The sequence below is a fragment of the Pan paniscus genome, chromosome 2, assembly GCF_029289425.2.
Source record: "Pan paniscus chromosome 2, NHGRI_mPanPan1-v2.0_pri, whole genome shotgun sequence".
Classification (NCBI taxonomy): domain Eukaryota; kingdom Metazoa; phylum Chordata; class Mammalia; order Primates; family Hominidae; genus Pan; species Pan paniscus.
In genome coordinates this window covers 91,980,953-91,998,934 of record NC_085926.1, presented here as the reverse complement: position 1 = coordinate 91,998,934, position 17,982 = coordinate 91,980,953, and the positions used below count along the sequence as shown (strand labels likewise).

Below are 17,982 nucleotides of genomic sequence, written 5' to 3'. Positions count from 1 at the left end.
GAGTAGAAGTAAAAATAAGTGCTCCTTATAACATACAATTCCACAAAACTTCAGCTCAAATTATAAAAATAACGAGGTAAACTTGTAAAATAACATTTTTGCTGTGATTTCTTATTTTAAAATACAGCAAGCTTCAATAGCTGAGTTTTAACCAGAACTCTAAAACACTGGGCATATTTCCTCCTAAATATACAGTTAACTGATATATTTGTACCAATGCCTAGTACAACTGGATTCACGTTTCTCATAAAAGAATTTTAAATCTATTTCAACAGGGAATGCTCTCATATAAAAGTATAAAAGCAGTCTTCAAACTGGAACATACATGCCTTGGGGATACACACCAATGTTCTAAGGGACAGGAAGGCTTGGACAGTTTCAAAAGAATCCATTTTCAGATCATCAACTTCCTAAAGGAGGAGAACACTTCCAGTGGGGCATCTCCTTTCACATGGTCCTTCACCAACTTTACAAATGACAAGCAAGCTTCCCACACATCTAGAATCTTATTATGGTAGAATGTGCCAGGGTATAGAAACCTCCAGAACATCAAACAAGGGCAGTTCAACACATCAGTGTTTTGGCTGAGGAAATGAATAAGTCAGCCAGGCACAGTGGCTCACAGCACTTAGGGAGGCCCAGGTGGGCAGATCACTTGAGGTCAAGAGTTTGAGACCAGCCTGGCCAACATGGTGAAACCCCATCTCTATTAAAAATATAAAAATTAGCCAGGTATGGTGGTGGGCACCTGTAATCCCAGCTACTCGGGAGGCTGAGGCGGGAGAATCACTCGAACCTGGGAGGCAGAGGTTGGAGTGAGCTGATATCACGCCACTGCACTGCAGCCTGGGAGACACAGCGAGACTCCATCTCAAAAAAAAAAAAAAAAAAGGCAACACTGCCTTTTGTAATTGAGATGGTGTCACGTCATTTGCTTTCAACAAAATTAAAAATGGACTTAAAGAGTGCTTACCTAATAGATCTTTAAAATAATGCTTGATGAAAGATCTGTATGTGATCTGAGGCTACAAATCAGGAGTGTGAAGAAACAGTAAAACAACTGTAACACAATTTTCTCTGGGACAGGATCTCACTCTGTTTCCCAGGCTGAAGTGGAGTGGTGCAATCTCAGCTCACTGTAATCTCTGCCTCCCAGGCTCAAGCAATCCTCCTACCTTAGCTTCCCGAGTAGCTGGGACTACAGACATGCACCACCATACCTAGGTAATTTGTTGAATCTTTTTGTACAGACAGGGTTTTCCCATGTTGCCCAGACTGGTCTAGAACTCCTGAGCTCAAGCGATCCACCTGCCTTGGCTTCCCAAAGTGCTGGGATTACAGGCACGAGCCACCGCGCCCAGCCAACATTTCCATCTTCTTATCTGTGTGAACAGCACTGGCATCTATAAAAACAGAACCATCACACAAAAAACAGACAGAATTGATGCTGAACTCTGCCTCTTCTAGTAGTAAGTAATATTTATTCGGGGAAGCCTGTATTAGTTGTTTAAAAAAAGAATTAGCTTTAAAAGAAAAATTATTAAGAAAAAAATTGTAAATTTTGTAAATATTGTAAAAATTGTAAATGTTGACTTGTTACTTTTAACAAATATTTGTAAACCTGTGTACCACTTTGGTTCTAATAATAATATTAATGAAAAAGTCACTTGAAAAGACTTTTTGGATTGTCCAATACTATACCCTCTTCTCACATGTGGCTATGAACACCTGAAATGTGGCTAGTCTCAACTGAAATGTGATGTAACTGTAACGTAACCAATTTTAAAGACCTGTAAAAAAAAAAAAGAGAATGTAAAATATCTCGTTATTTCTATTTTGATTACATATTGAAACAATATTTTGAATGTATTGGTTCAATGTATTATTCAAATTAATTTCACCTGCTTCTACTTTTTAAAATGGAACTACTTAAATATTTAAGGGTATATATATACTTCACATTATATTTCTACTGGAAAGAATTGCCTTGGAACCTTATAGTCTATTGACATCAAAAATTATTTTAAATGTATATGTTTTTGTTGCAGAAAAGTATGACAGGGATATCTACATAAGACTCTCAAGTATAAAGGTAAACAATAAAAAATACCTATCAGGCTTATCAGCATTCATATTATCTGACAGATTTGTATTTGCAAAATGTTGAAGTTTTGTTCCCAATCACCTGCTAGAATTAAATTGCTGAAAAAAATGTTATTTATACTGACTTCCTCAGCAAAAATTTCCATTCTTCTCCATAGCATCTCAGTTTTCAGGCTTCCTGAGTTTGCAAACTCAGTCTTACGTTTCTCCCCATATATACTTTCAAAATTCTCTATAACATACAGATATTAAAAAGTTGTCAAATACTGAAAGGAAAGCACACTACCTGGACAAGCACACTGCAGCAGAGCTATTGATTTGCCTCCAGGAGCAGCACAGAGATCCAGAACCTTCTCCCCATCCCTTAATTCCAGAGCCAACACTGGGAGAAGAGAAGCAGCATTTAGGAGATAATATTTTTTCAGGTTTCCAATTTGGTGTCTTTCTGAAGGGATTCGGCCCGGAGTTCTGCTAAGGTAACACTTCATTGATTTAGGATAGTTGGGTAAAGATCCCTGAAAGAGTGTGTGATAGCCCTTCAAATGTAAATCCTTTTCCAGTTCAAAAGGATAATTGAATCGGTTAAGCAGGACAGCATATTGCCAGCATGATGGAGATGTTAGTATCTCCCTAGAAATAGAAAAAGAGAAAATAAGAGAATATTAATATGATACATACCAATACAATTTTATATTACGAATCAGGTGAATGTGGTCCTAGTTTTACACTTCACTTACCTGTGATTTTAAGAGACAGGATCAGTATTCCTGACTCTTCCTTTTGCCTCATGAAGCTCTGACAGGACTGAATCCAGCATTGTTATGATCCTGTCTTTATTTTAAAAACTGGTATTTCGTTCATTGTGGCTTTTCAAAAACTAATTGTGATCACTGAAATATTATATTATTGAGGCAAGAGAATAGAGTCTGAAGACAGGGAACCTAAGGCCATTTCATGCTGACTTCCGAGAACTAAATTGAAAGGAAAACCCTAACTTTCCATCATGCCTAAGTAACAAAAGAACCAGGCGCTACTCCCTTTGCAAACCCCCACATTTTCTGCATGGCAAATGGGAAATTGAAAGTACCTCTAATTTGTTGCTTTTGGCAACCAATCACACGCTTGCATAGAAGTGGAACTTTGTAACTTCACTTTAGTCTCTGGTTGCTGTCCACAACCAATCAGATATTTGCACAGGAGTGTAACCTTTGTAACTTCACTTCAGCCTCCGTTTGGTTGCTTTCCCCAACCAATCAGACTGATTGTGGGCCACCACATCATTTACATGAGGTAAGCACCAAGTGGCCAATGGAAAACCTCTAATGGGTATTCGGACCCAAGAATATTCTGTATCTGGGGCCCTTGTGGCCATTCTCACACTGTGGAGTGTACTTTCAGTTTCAATCAATCTCTTCTGTTGTGGCATTCTTTCCTTGCTTTGCTGTGTGTTTTATCAGATTCTTTGTTCAAAACTCCAAGAACCTGGACAACTTGCAGTCAAGACCCTCTACTGTTAACATTATGATTACTGAGGTTTTTGAGGCTTAAATTCTGCACCAGAGAGGTATGCCTCAGCTTACACTCAGCTTAGTCCCTCCCTGCAGTACATCTTGGAAAAAAAAAAAGGCAGCCTGCCTTTAAATACCTCTAAGTCTGTCAAAATGAACCCATCACTCTTTGCACAAGGAAGTGTTTTTCTTAGAGACAATATTCAATTTCTTAGAGACTATTAATATTAGAGGGAAAAGTATTATCATAAAAGGGTGTTAGAGGGAATGAGTGTTTTCTTCTGATGAAGATAAAAGGTATGGAAAACTAACTACAGTGAACTCTACAGTAATGGAGTTAATGAGGCGATGAGTGGCTCAGATGATAAAAAACCAAGGATGATTTAAAAACCACTTATGGATTGATGGTGCAGGCTTTCCCCCAGCAGCTTTACCCTGTTAAATTTGCATTCGGTCCAAGAGTTCCATCTCTTGACAATCACAAACTCATATCAACTGACAGTTGATCCAGCAGGAAATATTTAATTTATTTACTAGCTGACCTTTCTAGCTGAGTTATTTGGGAGCCTCATTAACTATGGTCAATTAAATAAATTCCAGCTGCTACACACCCTGGAGTTGCCTATGTGAGGAATGGGTGGATTGAAATGTAACACCTGCGACTGGAAGCGTGCCATGTGAATTTCAATTTAGGGCTAATACGTGAAACTGCTTTCTCCTTTCACTGCCTCTTACTATGGATGGTGAATCACAGGAGCCTGGCATATCTGTTTCAGCTATTTTGGAGGATGACAACCTCTTTCCTTAAGAAAGAGGTTCGGAAACTTAATGTGCATCAAGGGTCTGTAAGACAGACTGCAGGGACCTAGCCAGAGTTTCTGATTCAGTAGGTCTGAAAGAGAGCCTGAAATTCGTAGCTCTAGCAAGTTTTCAGGTGATGCTGACGCTGTTGATCCCCAGGACCACACTTTGGGGGAGACTGCTTTAAAACTGATCCCAAAGGGAAATCTGCAAATGCCACTATTATAAGTCTTACGGCAGTTCATCTTAATCTTACCTCCAAACAGGCTGAAAAATCTATCCAGTGTTGAGTCATGTGTAATAAAAAAATGATCAGAAACACAGTTATACAGAAGGAGCGGCTTGGCTTGCATCATGTGCCTACCCATCAGCTAAAAAGGAGTAGAACACTTTCAATTAGTTAACATCAGACAGGACAAATCTCTATTCGTTCTTCTTTTTTTCTTCAGAATTTTCAAAGCTATCTTGAATGTTTATTCTTTCAGATGAACTTTGGAATAAAAGTTCAGTTAAACATAATTTATACAATATTTGTGTATGTAGACAGGTAGAGATATAGTAACCTTGCCTAGGATTATATTAAATGCTTTAAACTTGGAGAGATTTCACATCTTTATTGCAGTCAATTTTTCCAATCCTGATCACAATATGTTTCTCCATTTATTCACATTTTCTTTCCTATCTCTTAGAAAGGTTAAATCCTGCATGTTTCCTTTTAAGCTTATTGTTTAAGAGGATTACTAATTCAGGAACAACATTAGCTTTTGTATATTATCCAATATGTTAAATCTTGAAGGATGAGAAGAAATTATCTGTAGGAAGAAATGAGAAAGGAAGTTTCAGGACAAAGCCAATACCACATGTACAAGCACACAGGAATGAGAAAGAACAGTGCATTTTAAAAATTAGTAGTCTGATGTGGATCATGGCAGAAGATTACCAAGTATAATATGATAAGGTTTTTGAATTTTAACTTCTAAGTGATGAGAAGCCATTAAAAAACTTTAGGGGGAGAGAGCCCCAATCAGATTTAAAGACATGTACTGAGGATTTTTGGCAAGATGGCCCAATAGGAACAGCTCCGGTCTGCAGCTCCCAGCAAGATCAACGCAGAAGGTGGGTGATTTCTGCATTTCCAACTGAGGGACCCGGTTCATCTCATTGGGACTGGTTGGACAGTGGGTGCAGCCCACAGAGGGCGAGCTGAAGCAGGGTGGGGCATCGCCTCATCAGGGAAGCGCAAGGGGTCGGGGAATTTTCTCCCCTACCCAAGGGAAGCCATGAGGGACTGAGCCTAAGGAACCATGCACTCCAGCCCAGATACCACGCTTTCCCCATGGTCTATGCAACCTGCAGGCCAGGAGATTCCCTTCGGTGCCTACCCCACCAGGGCCCTGGGTTTCAAGCACAAAATTGGGTGGCTCTTTAGGCAGACACCGAACTAGCTGCAGGAGTTTTCTTTTCCATACCCCAGTGGCGCCTGGAGCACCAGCGAGACAGAACCGTTCACTCCCCTGGAAAGGGGTGCTGAAGCCAGGAAGCCAAGTGGTCTTGCTCAGCAGGTCCCACCCCCATGGAGCCCAGCAAACTAAGATCCACTGGCTTGAAATTCTCACTGCCAGCACAGCAGCAGTCTCAGATCAACCTGGGATGCAGGAGCTTGGTGGAGGGAGGGGCATCCGCCATTACTGAGGCTTGAGTAGGCGGTTTTACCCTCACAGTGTAAACAAAGCCATCAGGAAGTTTGAACTGGGCGGAGCCCACTGCAGCTCACCAAGGCTGCTGTGGCCAGACTGTCAGATTTTTCCTCTCTGGGCAGGGCATCTCTGAAAAAAAGGCAGCAGCTTCAGTAAGGGACTTATAGATAAAACCCCCTCTCCCTGGGACAGAGCACCTGGGGAAAGGGGCGGCTGTGGGCACAGCTTCAGCCGACTTAAACATCCCTGCCTGATGGCTCTGAAGAGAGCAGCGGACCTCCCAGCACAGTGTCTGAGCTCTGCTAAGGGTCAGACTGCCTCCTCAAGTGGGTATCTGACCCCCGTGTATCCTGACTGGGACACACCTCCCAGTAGGGGCTGACAGACACCTCATACAGGAGAGCTCTGGCTGACATCTGGCAAGTGCCCCTCTGGGACAAAACTTCCAGAGGACAGAACAGGCAACAATCTTTGCTGTTCTGCAGCCTCCGCTGGTGATACCCAGGCAAACAAGGTCTGGAGTGGACCTCCAGCAAACTCCAGCAGACCTGCAGCAGAGGGGCCTAACTGTTAGAAGGACAACTAACAAACAGAAAGGAATAGCACATCCACTCAAAGACCCCACCAGCCAAAGGTCACCAACATCAAAGACCAAAGGGGATAAATCCACAAAGATGGGGAGAAACCAGTGCAAAAAGGCTGAAAATTCCAAAAACCAGAATGCCTCTTCTCCTCCAAAGGATCACAACTCCTCGCCGGCAAGGGAACAAAACTGGATGGAGAATGAGTTTGACAAATTGACAGAAGTAGGCTTCAGAAGGTGGATTATAACAAACTCTTCCAAGCTAAAGGAGCATATTCTAACCCAATGCAAGGAAGCTAAGAACCTTGAAAAAAGTTTAGACAAATTGCTAACTAGAATAACCAGTTTAGAGAAGAACATAAATGACCTGATGGAGCTGAAAAACACAGCATGAGAACTTCATGAAGCATACACAAGTATCAATAGCTGAATCAATCAAGCACAAGAAAAGATATGAGAGATTGAAGATCAATTTAATGAAATAAAGTGAGAAGACAAGTTTAGAGAAAAAAGAGTAAAAAGGAATGAACGAAGCCTCCAAGAAATATGGGACTATGTGAAAAGACCAAATCTACATTTGATTGGTGTACCTGAAAGTGACGGGGAGAATGAAACAAATTGGAAAACAGTCTTCAAGCTATCATCCAGGAGAACTTCCCCAACCTAGCAAGGCAGGCCAAAATTCAAATTGAGGAAATACAGAGACCACCACAAAGATACTCCTCGAGAAGAGCAAACCCAAGGCACATAATTGTCAGATTCACCAAGGTTGAAATGAAGGAAAAAATGTTAAGGGCAGCCAGAGAGAAAGGTTGGGTCACCCACAAAGGGAAGCGCATCAGACTAACAGTGGATCTCTCGGCAGAAATTGTACAAGCCAGAAGAGAGTGGGGGCCAATATTCAACATTCTTAAAGAAAAGAATTCTCAACCCAGAGTTTCATATCCAGCCAAACTAAGCTTCATAAGCGAAGGAGAAATAAAATCCTTTACAGGCAAGTAAATGCTGAGAGATTTTGTTACTACCAGGCCTGCCTTACAAGAGCTCCTGAAGGAAGCACTAAACATGGAGAGGAACAACCAGTACCAGCCACTGCAAAAACATACCAAATTGTAAAGACCATCGACACTATGAAGAAACTGCATCAACTAACGGACAAAATAAACAGCTAGCATCATAGTGACAGGATCAAATTCACACATAACAATATTACCTTTAAACAGGCTAAATGCACCAATTAAAAGACACAGACTGGCAAATTGGATAAAGAGTCAAGACCCAGCAGTGTGCTGTATTCAGGAGACCCATCTCACGTGCAGAGACACACATAGGTTCAAAATAAAGGGATGGAGGAATATTTGCCAAGCAAATGGAAAGCAAAAATAAGCAGGAGTTCCAATCCTAATCTCTGATAAAACAGACTTTAAACCAACAAAGATCAAAATAGACAAGGGCACTACATAATGGTAAAGGGATCAATGCAACAAGAAGAGCTAACTATCCTAAATATATATGCACCCAACACAGGAGCATCCAGATTCATGAAGCAAGTTCTTAGAGACCTACAAAGAGACTTAGACTCCCACACAATAATAGTGGGAGACTTTAACACCCCGCTGTCAATATTAGACAGATCAATGAGACAGAAAATTAACAAGGATATTCAGGACTTGAACTCAGCTCTGGACCAAGCAGACCTAATAGACATCTACAGAACTCTCCACCCAAAATCAACAGAATATACATTATTCTCAGCATCTCATCACACTTATTCTAAAACTGACCATATAATTGGAAGTAAACTCCTCAGCAAATGTAAAAGAATGGAAATCATAACAAACAGTCTCTCAGAACACAGTGAAATCAAATTAGAACTCAGGATTAAGAAACTCACTCAAAACTGCACAACTACACAGAAACTGAACAACCTGCTCCTGAATGACTACTGGGTAAATAATGAAATGCAGGCAGAAATAAAGATGTTCTTTGAAACCAATGAGAACAAAGACACAACATACCAGAATCTCTGGGACCCATTTAAAGCAGTGTGTAAAGGGAGATTTACAGCACTAAATGCTCACAAGAGAAAGCAGGAAAGATCTAAAATTGACAACCTAACATCAAAATTAAAAGAACTAGAGAAGCAACAGCAAACAAATTCAAAAGCTAGCAGAAGACAAGAAATAACTAAGATCAGAGCAGAACTGAAGGTGATAGAGACATGAAAATCCCTTCAAAAAAATCAATGAATCCAGGAGCTGGTTTTTTGAAAAGATCAACAAAATAGATAGACTGCTAGCCAGACTAATAAAGAAGAAAAGAGAGAAGAATCAAATAGACGCAATAAAAAATAATATAGGGGATATCACCACTGATCCCACAGAAATACAAACTACCATCAGAGAATACTATAAACACCTCTATGCAAATGAAATAGAAAATCTAGAAGAAATGAATAAATTCCTGGACACATACAACCTCCCAAGTCTAAACCAGGAAGAAGTCGAATCCCTGAATAGACCAATAACAAGTTCTGAAATTGAGGCAGTAATTAATAGCCTACCAACCAAAAAAAGTCCAGGACCAGATGAATTCACAGCCGAATTCTACCAAACGTACAAAGAGGAGCTAGTACCATTCCTTCTGAAACTATTCCAAACAATAGAAAAAGAGGGAATCCTCCCTAACTCATTTTATGAGGCTAGCATAATCTTGACACAAAAACCTGGCAGAGAAACAACAAAAAAAATTAAATTTCAGGCCAATATCCCTGATGAACATCAATGCAAAAATCCTCAAAAAAATACTGGCAAACCAAATCCAGTAGCACATCAATAAGCTTATCCACCACGATGTCAGCTTCATACCTGGGATGCAAGACTGGTTCAACATATGCAAATCAATCCGGCCTGCAGCCTCCCTGCCCCTCCTGCAACACCCGACTCCAGTATTCCCCTGGCTCGCCTGGCCTCCATGGCTGACAAGGAAGCAGCCTTTGATGACGCACTGGAAAAATGAGTGATCCATAAGGAGTACAAAATATGGAAAAAGAACACCCCTTTTCTTTATGATTTGGTGATGACGCAGGCTCTGGAGTGGCCCAGCCTAACTGCCCAGTGGCTTCCAGGTGTAAGCAGACCAGAAGGGAAAGATTTCAGCATTCATCGACTTGTCCTGGGTACACACACACATTGGATGAACAAAAACATCTTGTTATAGCCAGTGTGCAACTCCCTAATGATGATGCTCATTTTGATGCATCACACTATGACAGTGAGAAAGGAGAATTTGGAGGTTTTGCTTCAGTTAGTGGAAAAATTGAAATAGAAATCAAGATCAACCATGAAGGAGAAGTAAACAGGGCCCGTTATATGCCCCAGAATCCTTGTATTATCACAACAAAGACTCCTTCCAGTGATGTTCTTGTCTTGGACTATACAAAACATCCTAAACCAGATCTTTCTGGAGACTGCAACTCAGACTTGCGTCTCCATGGACATCAGAAAAAAGGCTATGGGCTTTCTTGGCCAAATCTCAGTGGGCACTTACTTAGTGCTTCAGATGATCACACCATCTACCTGTGGGACATCAGTGCTGTTCCAAAGGAGGGAAATGTGGTGGATGCAAAGACCATCTTTACAGGGCATACAGTAGTAGTAGAAGATGTTTCCTGGCATCTGTTCCATAAGTCTCTGTTTGGGTCAGTTGCTGATCATCAGAAACTTATGATTTGGGATACTTGTTCAAACAATACTTCCAAACCAAGCCACTCAGTTGACGCTCACACTGCTGAAGTGAACTGCCTCTCTTTCAATCCTTATAGTGAGTTCATTCTTGCCACAGGATCAGCTGACAAGACTGTTGCCTTGTGGGATCTGAGAAATCTGAAACTTATGTTGCATTCCTCTGAGTCACATGGATGAAATATTCCAGGTTCAGTAGTCACCTCACAGTGAGACTATTTTGGCTTCCAGTGGTACTGATCGCAGACTGAATGTCTAGGATTTAAGTAAAATTGGAGAGGAACAATCCCCAGAAGATGCAGAAGACGGGTCACCAGAGTTGTTGTTTATTCATGGTGGTCACACTGCCAAGATATCTGATTTCTCCTGGAATCCCAATGAACCTTGGGTGATTTGTTCTGTATCAGAAGACAATATCATGCAAGTGTGGCAAATGGCAGAGAACATTTATAATGATGAGGACCCTGAAGGAATATGGATCCAGAAGGACAAGGGTCCTAGATATGTCTTTACTTCTTGTGATTTTAGACCCCCATTTTTTTCTTCTCAACCCTGAGAGTGATTTAACACTGGTTTTGAGACAGACTTTGTTCAGGTATCCCTCTATATAATAGGTACCACCAATAATGCTATTAGCCCAAACAGTGGGTGTTTTCTAAATATTATTGGGGGGGGGGGGCTTGATTCAGCAAAGCCACAGACTTACGTTGAAATTTTCTTCAGGAATTTTCTAGTAACAAACCCTGGTCTAAAGTAGCTACAGAAATGAAAATATCATGTGTGATTATTTTTCTTCTCATGCTATATCGCCAAGTTTTTCAGACTCATTTAAGTAAAGGCTAGAGTGAGTAAGGAATAGAGCCAAATGAGGTAGGTGTCTGAGCCATGAAGTATAAATACAGAAAGATGTCACTTTTATTCAGGAAATAGGGAAGATTCAAGTCATATAGATTCCTACCTGAAAATCCTGACACCTGACTTTCCAGGATGCACATTTACACACGTAGACCAGTTTCTTCTTGGTTTGTTCAGTTAAGTCAAAACTACATGTTCCTCTTTCCCCATATATTTTTGCTCATTAGTGTATTTCTTGAGCTGTTTTCATGTTGTTTCTTTCCTGTCTGTGAAATGGTGTGGCTTTTTTTTGTTTGTTTGTTTGCTTTTAACTTGAGACCACCAAGTTGTAAAGATGTATGTTTTTACCTGACAGTTATACCACAGGTAGATTGTCAAATTGAGAAGACTGAATCAATAACTTGTATTTGTTTTAAAAATTAAATTAATCCTTGAAAAAAAAAAAAGTAATCCATCACATAAACAGACTCAATGACAAAAACCACATGATTATCTCAATAGATGCAGAAAAGACCTTTGACAAAGTTCAACACCCCTTTATGCTAAAAACTCTCAATAAACTAGGTATCGATGGATCATATCTCAAAATAATAAGAGCTATTTATGACAAACTCACAGCCAATAGCATACTGAATGGGCAAAAACTGGAAGCATTCCTTCTGAAAACCAGCACAAGACAAGAATGCCCTCTCTCACCACTCCTATTCAACACAGTATTGGAATTTCTAGCCAGGGCAATCAGGCACGAGAAGGAAATAAAGGGTATTCAAATAGGAAGAGAGGAAGTCAAATTGTCTCTGTTTGCAGATGACATGATTGTATATTTAGAAAACCCCATCGTCTCAGCCCAAAATCTCCTTAAGCTAATAAGCAACTTCAGCAAAATCTCAAGGAACAAAATCAATGTGCAAAAATCACAAGCATTCCTATATACCAATAACAGACAAACAGACAGCCAAATCATGAGTGAACTCCCATCCACAATTGCTACTAAGAGAATAAAATACCTGGGAATACAACTTACAAGGGATGTGAAGGACAGACAGCCAAATCATGAGTGAACTCCCATCCACAATTGCCACTAAGAGAATAAAATACCTGGGAATACAACTTACAAGGGATGTGAAGGACCTCTTCAAGGAGAACTACAAACCACTGCTCGAGGAAATAAGAGAGGACACAAACAAATGGAAAATACTTCCATGCTCATGGATAAGAAGAATCAATACAGTGAAAATGGCCATACTGCCCAGAGTAACTTATAGATTCAATGCTATCCCCATCCAGCTACCATTGACTTTCTTCACAGAATTGGAAAAACAAAATACTTTAAACTTCATATGGAATCAAAAAAGAACCCACATAGCCAAGACAATCCTAAGGAAAAAGAACAAAGCTGGAGGCATCATGCTACCTGACTTCAAACTATACTACAAGGCTACAGTAACCAAAACGGCATGGAACTGGTACCAAAACAGATATATACAACCAATGGAACAGAACAGAGCCCTCAGAAATAATATCACACATCTACAACTATCTGATCTTTGGAAAACCTGACAAAAACAAGAAATGGGGAAAGGATTCCCTATTTAATAAATGGTGCTGGGAAAACTGGCTAGCCATATGCAGAAAACTGAAACTGGACCCCTTCCTTACACCTTATATGAAAATTAACTGAAGATGGATTAAAGACTCAAACATAAGACCTAAAACCATAAAAATCCTAGAAGAAAACCTAGGCAATACCATTCAGGACATAGGCATGGGCAAAGACTTCATGTCTAAAACACCAAAAGCAATGGCAACAAAAGCCAAAATTGACAAATGGGATCTAATTAAACGAAAGAGCTTCTGCACAGTAAAAGAAACTACCATCAGAGTGAACAGGCAACCTACAGAATGGGAGAAAATTTTTGCAATCTATCCAACTGACAAAGGGCTAATATTCAGAATCTACAAAGAATTTAAGCAAATTTACGAGAAAAAAACAACCTCATCAAAAAGTGAGCAAAGGATATGAACAGACACTTCTCAAAAGAAGACATTTATGCAGCCAACAAACATGAAAAAATGCTCATCATCACTGGTCATTAGAGAAATACAAATCAAAACCACAATGAGATACCATCTCACACCAGTTAGAATCATGATCATTAAAAAGTCAGGAAACAACAGATGCTGGAGAGGATGTGGAGAAACAGGAACACTTTTACACTGTTGGTGGGAGTGTAAATTAGTTCAACCATTGTGGAAGGCAGTGTGGCGATTCGTCAAGGATCTAGAACTAGAAATACCATTTGACCCAGCAATCCCATTACTGGGTATATACCCAAAGGATTATAAATCCTTCTACTATAAGGACACATGCACACATATGTTTATTGCAGCACTATTCACAATAGCAAAGACTTGTTACAAACCCAAATGTCCATCAATGATAGACTGGATAAAGAAAATGTGTCACATATACCCCATGAAATACTATGCAGCCATATAAAAGGATGAGTTCACGTCCTTCACAGGGACATGGATGAAGCTGGAAACCATCATTCTCAGCAAACTATCACAGGAACAGAAAATCAAACACTGCATGTTCTCACTCATCAGTGGGAGGTGAACAATGAGAACACATGGACACAGGGAGGGGAACATCACACATCAGGGCCTGTCGGGTGGTGAGGGGCTGGGGGACGGATAGCATTAGGAGAAATACCTAATGTAGGTGATGGGTTGATGGGTGCAGCAAACCACCATGGCATGGGTATACCTATGTAAGAAAACTGCACATTCTGCACATGTACCTCAGAACTTAAAGTATAATAATAAAAAAAAAAGACAAGAACTTATTGCAGACTGAGGCAGAACTCTTCAGAAATTATTCTATCTCATTCTTTAGTGACTAGACAAAATAAGGCCTAAATAGAACAAACGAAATTTTTGATCTTTCATGATCTACACCCAACCCTACTGAACTATATAGATTTCTTGTAACAAGTTTCTTTAAAATTTACTGATCTCCACATGCCCGGCCCCCAACCTCCCTGAATAACCTTTCCTCTCTCACCTATCTGTTCTCAACTTAGGGAGTTTTATCTCTCCAACGAAGTCTTTCCACTTACCACCTGGTTCACATCCTCCACCATACTCTGATATCATTATTAATAAATGTTACTGATTGGATGTGTACAATGTTCATTTTGCATGTTTATATCATAGAACCATCACAACAACCTTGAGAGAGGCAGCTCTTACTCCTATTTTAGAGGTTAACTGAGGCTTTTAGAGATTTTGGCAACTTACCTGAGGTCACATTGCTAGTACACAGAAGTATCTGATTCAAAATCAGACTGACTTTAAAGTCTAACAGAAGTGATTCCCAAAGTGTGAGACCCTGGTACTACAGCACAGAGCTACAAAGGGGGGCAAGAAAGATAATTTTACCCCAACCCTCACTTAGTGCAGGTGGCCGTGACCTCCCTGAAACCCTCTTCTGTCTAACAATGAAATCAGCTTGTCACATCCTGCCTATAGAAGCAGCTGCAACAGACCAACTCTTGAAGGGACTGCTAAGGCTGCTCAGGCTGGTGCTTCCTAGCCCTGAGAAAGCAAAGCTGTGTATTAATATGATTTTTACAGTTCCCCTTGCATACACCTGCCACTGACCTCCATTCTCCTCCCCACAACACACATACATACAACCCTCCTGTGCCTGCACTGGGTGGGTTGCTAACCTGGGGCTGGAGGGAAAGTGGCTTCCGAATCCAAAGCTTTTATGGATGGGCAAGTAGCTTAGCAGGCAGTAGAGGGAATGTATGTTAGATGACTCTAGAAAACAGCGGCCAGGTGCCACACTCCAGGCCTTTTCCCAAGATTCACAGTTAGTCTGAAGCGGCTCCATTTACTGGTCTTCCAGGTGAGAAGAAGTGCAAGTACCTCAGTAGCCAGCAGAACTGGAGACATACAAGGTCAGTGACCTGCAAATTTGCTAGTGCATCACTGATATCATTTTGAAAAAAAACACATTTTAAGTTGACATTAAAATCTCACCATATGTTTAAAGGATGCAATTTCCAGCATACTGTAAAAATTGACATTTTAAAATACAAATTATACTGCCTTTAGAATGTGCCCAGTGGAAACTAAATATCATAATGATTTTGATACCCATCATCATCCATTTAAAAATTCATAGACTGACTCATCTTTAACAGGTGGAAATTTTATGCTGCTCGTTTTCCTCTTTTATTTACATTCTACTTCATATAACTTTATCTTAATATATTTTCATGCTTGAAATCTTTTTATCACCCTATCATGCTTCTCTAGCCCCCACATATACACATGTGTATGTACTAAATTTGTTTTTCCTGTGGTCTTAAATCTCTAAGTGTTAAAATGGTAACTTCTGGATTCAGGGATCAATAATATTATTAGTACAAAACCGATCAAAACAACTTATAAAAGTAAAAATTGGTAAGAAATGGATACTTAATGAAATGAGCTTTTGTTTCCATATATCCATAAATGAATATTACTTCTTACTATAATAAAATCAGTCAGGATTCAACATCATTTTTATGCCTATTTTGTGTTTTTTATAAAAGCTGAGAAAAACCTTCAGTTAAATAAGTGGATGAGAATTAAATATATTTTGTTATAGCAATGTTTCTTACTTTGAATTCTTTTGGAGTTATATCCCCAAATCACTTAGCAACCTATCATCAAAAATGTCTTAAATGAATTGATAGCTGACATCTCAATCAAGGCTCCTTTACTTTTGTTGAAAGCAAAACTTGGAAACCACCTGACTTGTCAGAGAATCTGTTAGTCATTTGCTTTCTCACACTGACACTCCAATAGTTTCTGGCATATGGAGGTTTTGAATACCTGGAGGAACATAGCATAGAAGCCAGAATGGTGCAAGTGTGCCTTTTTTTTTGTGAAAAGGGTGAAGGGAAATTGGAGAAAGGCAGGTTGGGAAAGGAGAATATGTGCCCCCTTATGTACAGAGGGGCAGAGTAATTTTCTGAAAGAGAATACATGAAAGTTGAGGATGTGAAAACTGACTGCGGTCACTTGCCTGAGCCTACGTACCCCCTTGAAAAGTCTATTTCTCACTCATTGTTGCTCCTGCCTCCAACATGCTAAGTCTGTTTTGTCTTCTTTTTTTTAGAGACAAGGTCTCACTCTGTCACCCAGGCTGGCGTACAGCTGTGCGATCATGGCTCACTGAAGCCTCGACCTCCTGGACTCAAGCGATCCTCCTACCTCAGTCTCCCAAGTAGTTGCGCCTACAGGCACGCACCACCACACCCAGCTAATTGCTTATTTTTTCTAGAGATGAGGTCTTGCTATATTGCCCATGCTGGTCTTGAACTCTTGTCCTCAAGCAATCTTCCCGCCCTCAAGCAAATCTCCTGCCTTGGCCTCCCAAAGTGCTGGAATTACAGGTGTGAGCCATCGTATATTATCTTCTTGTCAACATTCATTCATTCTCTAAAAATACACCGTCTGTCAACTATAGGCTAGGCACATCTATTTACTGATAATGATATAAAATAAGCTTAAATTCCTAAGAAACAAAAGAAAAATAAATTCCTAAGAAACAAAAGAAAAATTCCTAAGAAACAAAAGAAAAATATTAAAACTGACCAAAAAAAAAATTAAGTAAAACTAGACAGATGGTACACAAGAATAACTGAATTTTGAGAAACAGTTAATGAAGCTAAACTAATATATCACACTGTGTGTCACCCTGCCTGCTTACCCATTTCCCTAACTCGTTTATATGGGAGCCTTGACTTATTTTTCTCCTTGGCTAAGTGCCTGGGGCCTAAATCCCGGAGTAAATGAATAAAATTGGAGTTCTGATTCAAGGCTCTCTGAACTACTTACTATTTTAACAAAATTAAAGCATTAAAAAATTAAAAGCTAGTTAAGTTAAAATTTTGCAAAACTGTATAATGTATCATTTGGATAATGTTTATTATTTGATGGTATAATTTTCATTCAACTTTTCTGTGACTTTATTCTTTTTTCCTACTACTCTACTCTCCACCCTACCTTCCGTCCTAGTGACGAAGATGAAAAACATCATTTAATCTAGAAATTGTTAAACACAATTAATATAACCCTGTAGATTACAGAACCTATTTACATTTCCATAGCTAAAAAAGAGAAATTCCTTGATTTAGTGCTATTATTATCCACTAGAGGGTGCTCATTCAACTCTTTTAAAAGTTAGAAATGAAAAACAAATCAATTTATGGAAATGCACCAAAGTATGTTTTTGAGTCATTTTATTTTTACTCCTCAGAGATGCTAACGAAGAGCTGATGGCTTCCTATTCTATTTTGGCAATGGCTCTTCCTTGTATCTCACAGAAGGGCAATTTATGTCCAGATTTGTTATTCACTGTACCTCAGATAGGAAATCCTTTGCGTTTCTGGTGGAACATCAAAAGGCTAAAAATCCTGAACATAAGACTCCTTCATACTACGGGATCTGAGCATACATTTGGAAGGATGCAACTCCGGACCCTTCACAGCAGCACAGATGGTATAGGAAAAGGCGTGGACTTTTAAGTCACAGGACTGAATTTGCCACAACTACAAGATACCTATCAATTGTTCTAACCTCTGACTTTAAAGTGTCTAAAAGTTACCTCTTCACAGAGATTTGCACAGATT

The 17,982-nt window shown here is 39.7% G+C and overlaps 1 protein-coding gene and 1 pseudogene across 1 annotated transcript in view; one reads left to right on the top strand and one right to left on the bottom strand.

Annotated features, from left to right (window-relative positions):
* Positions 1-17,982, bottom strand: part of NSUN3 (NOP2/Sun RNA methyltransferase 3) — a 71,682-nt gene that overhangs the window by 47,711 nt on the left and 5,989 nt on the right. The window contains exon 3 of the mRNA XM_003807881.5: positions 2,390-2,733. Within this exon, the coding sequence (XP_003807929.3) occupies positions 2,390-2,733 (344 nt within the window). The remainder of the gene's footprint in view (positions 1-2,389; positions 2,734-17,982) is intronic.
* LOC100968402 (histone-binding protein RBBP4-like) lies at positions 9,747-11,094 on the top strand (annotated as a pseudogene).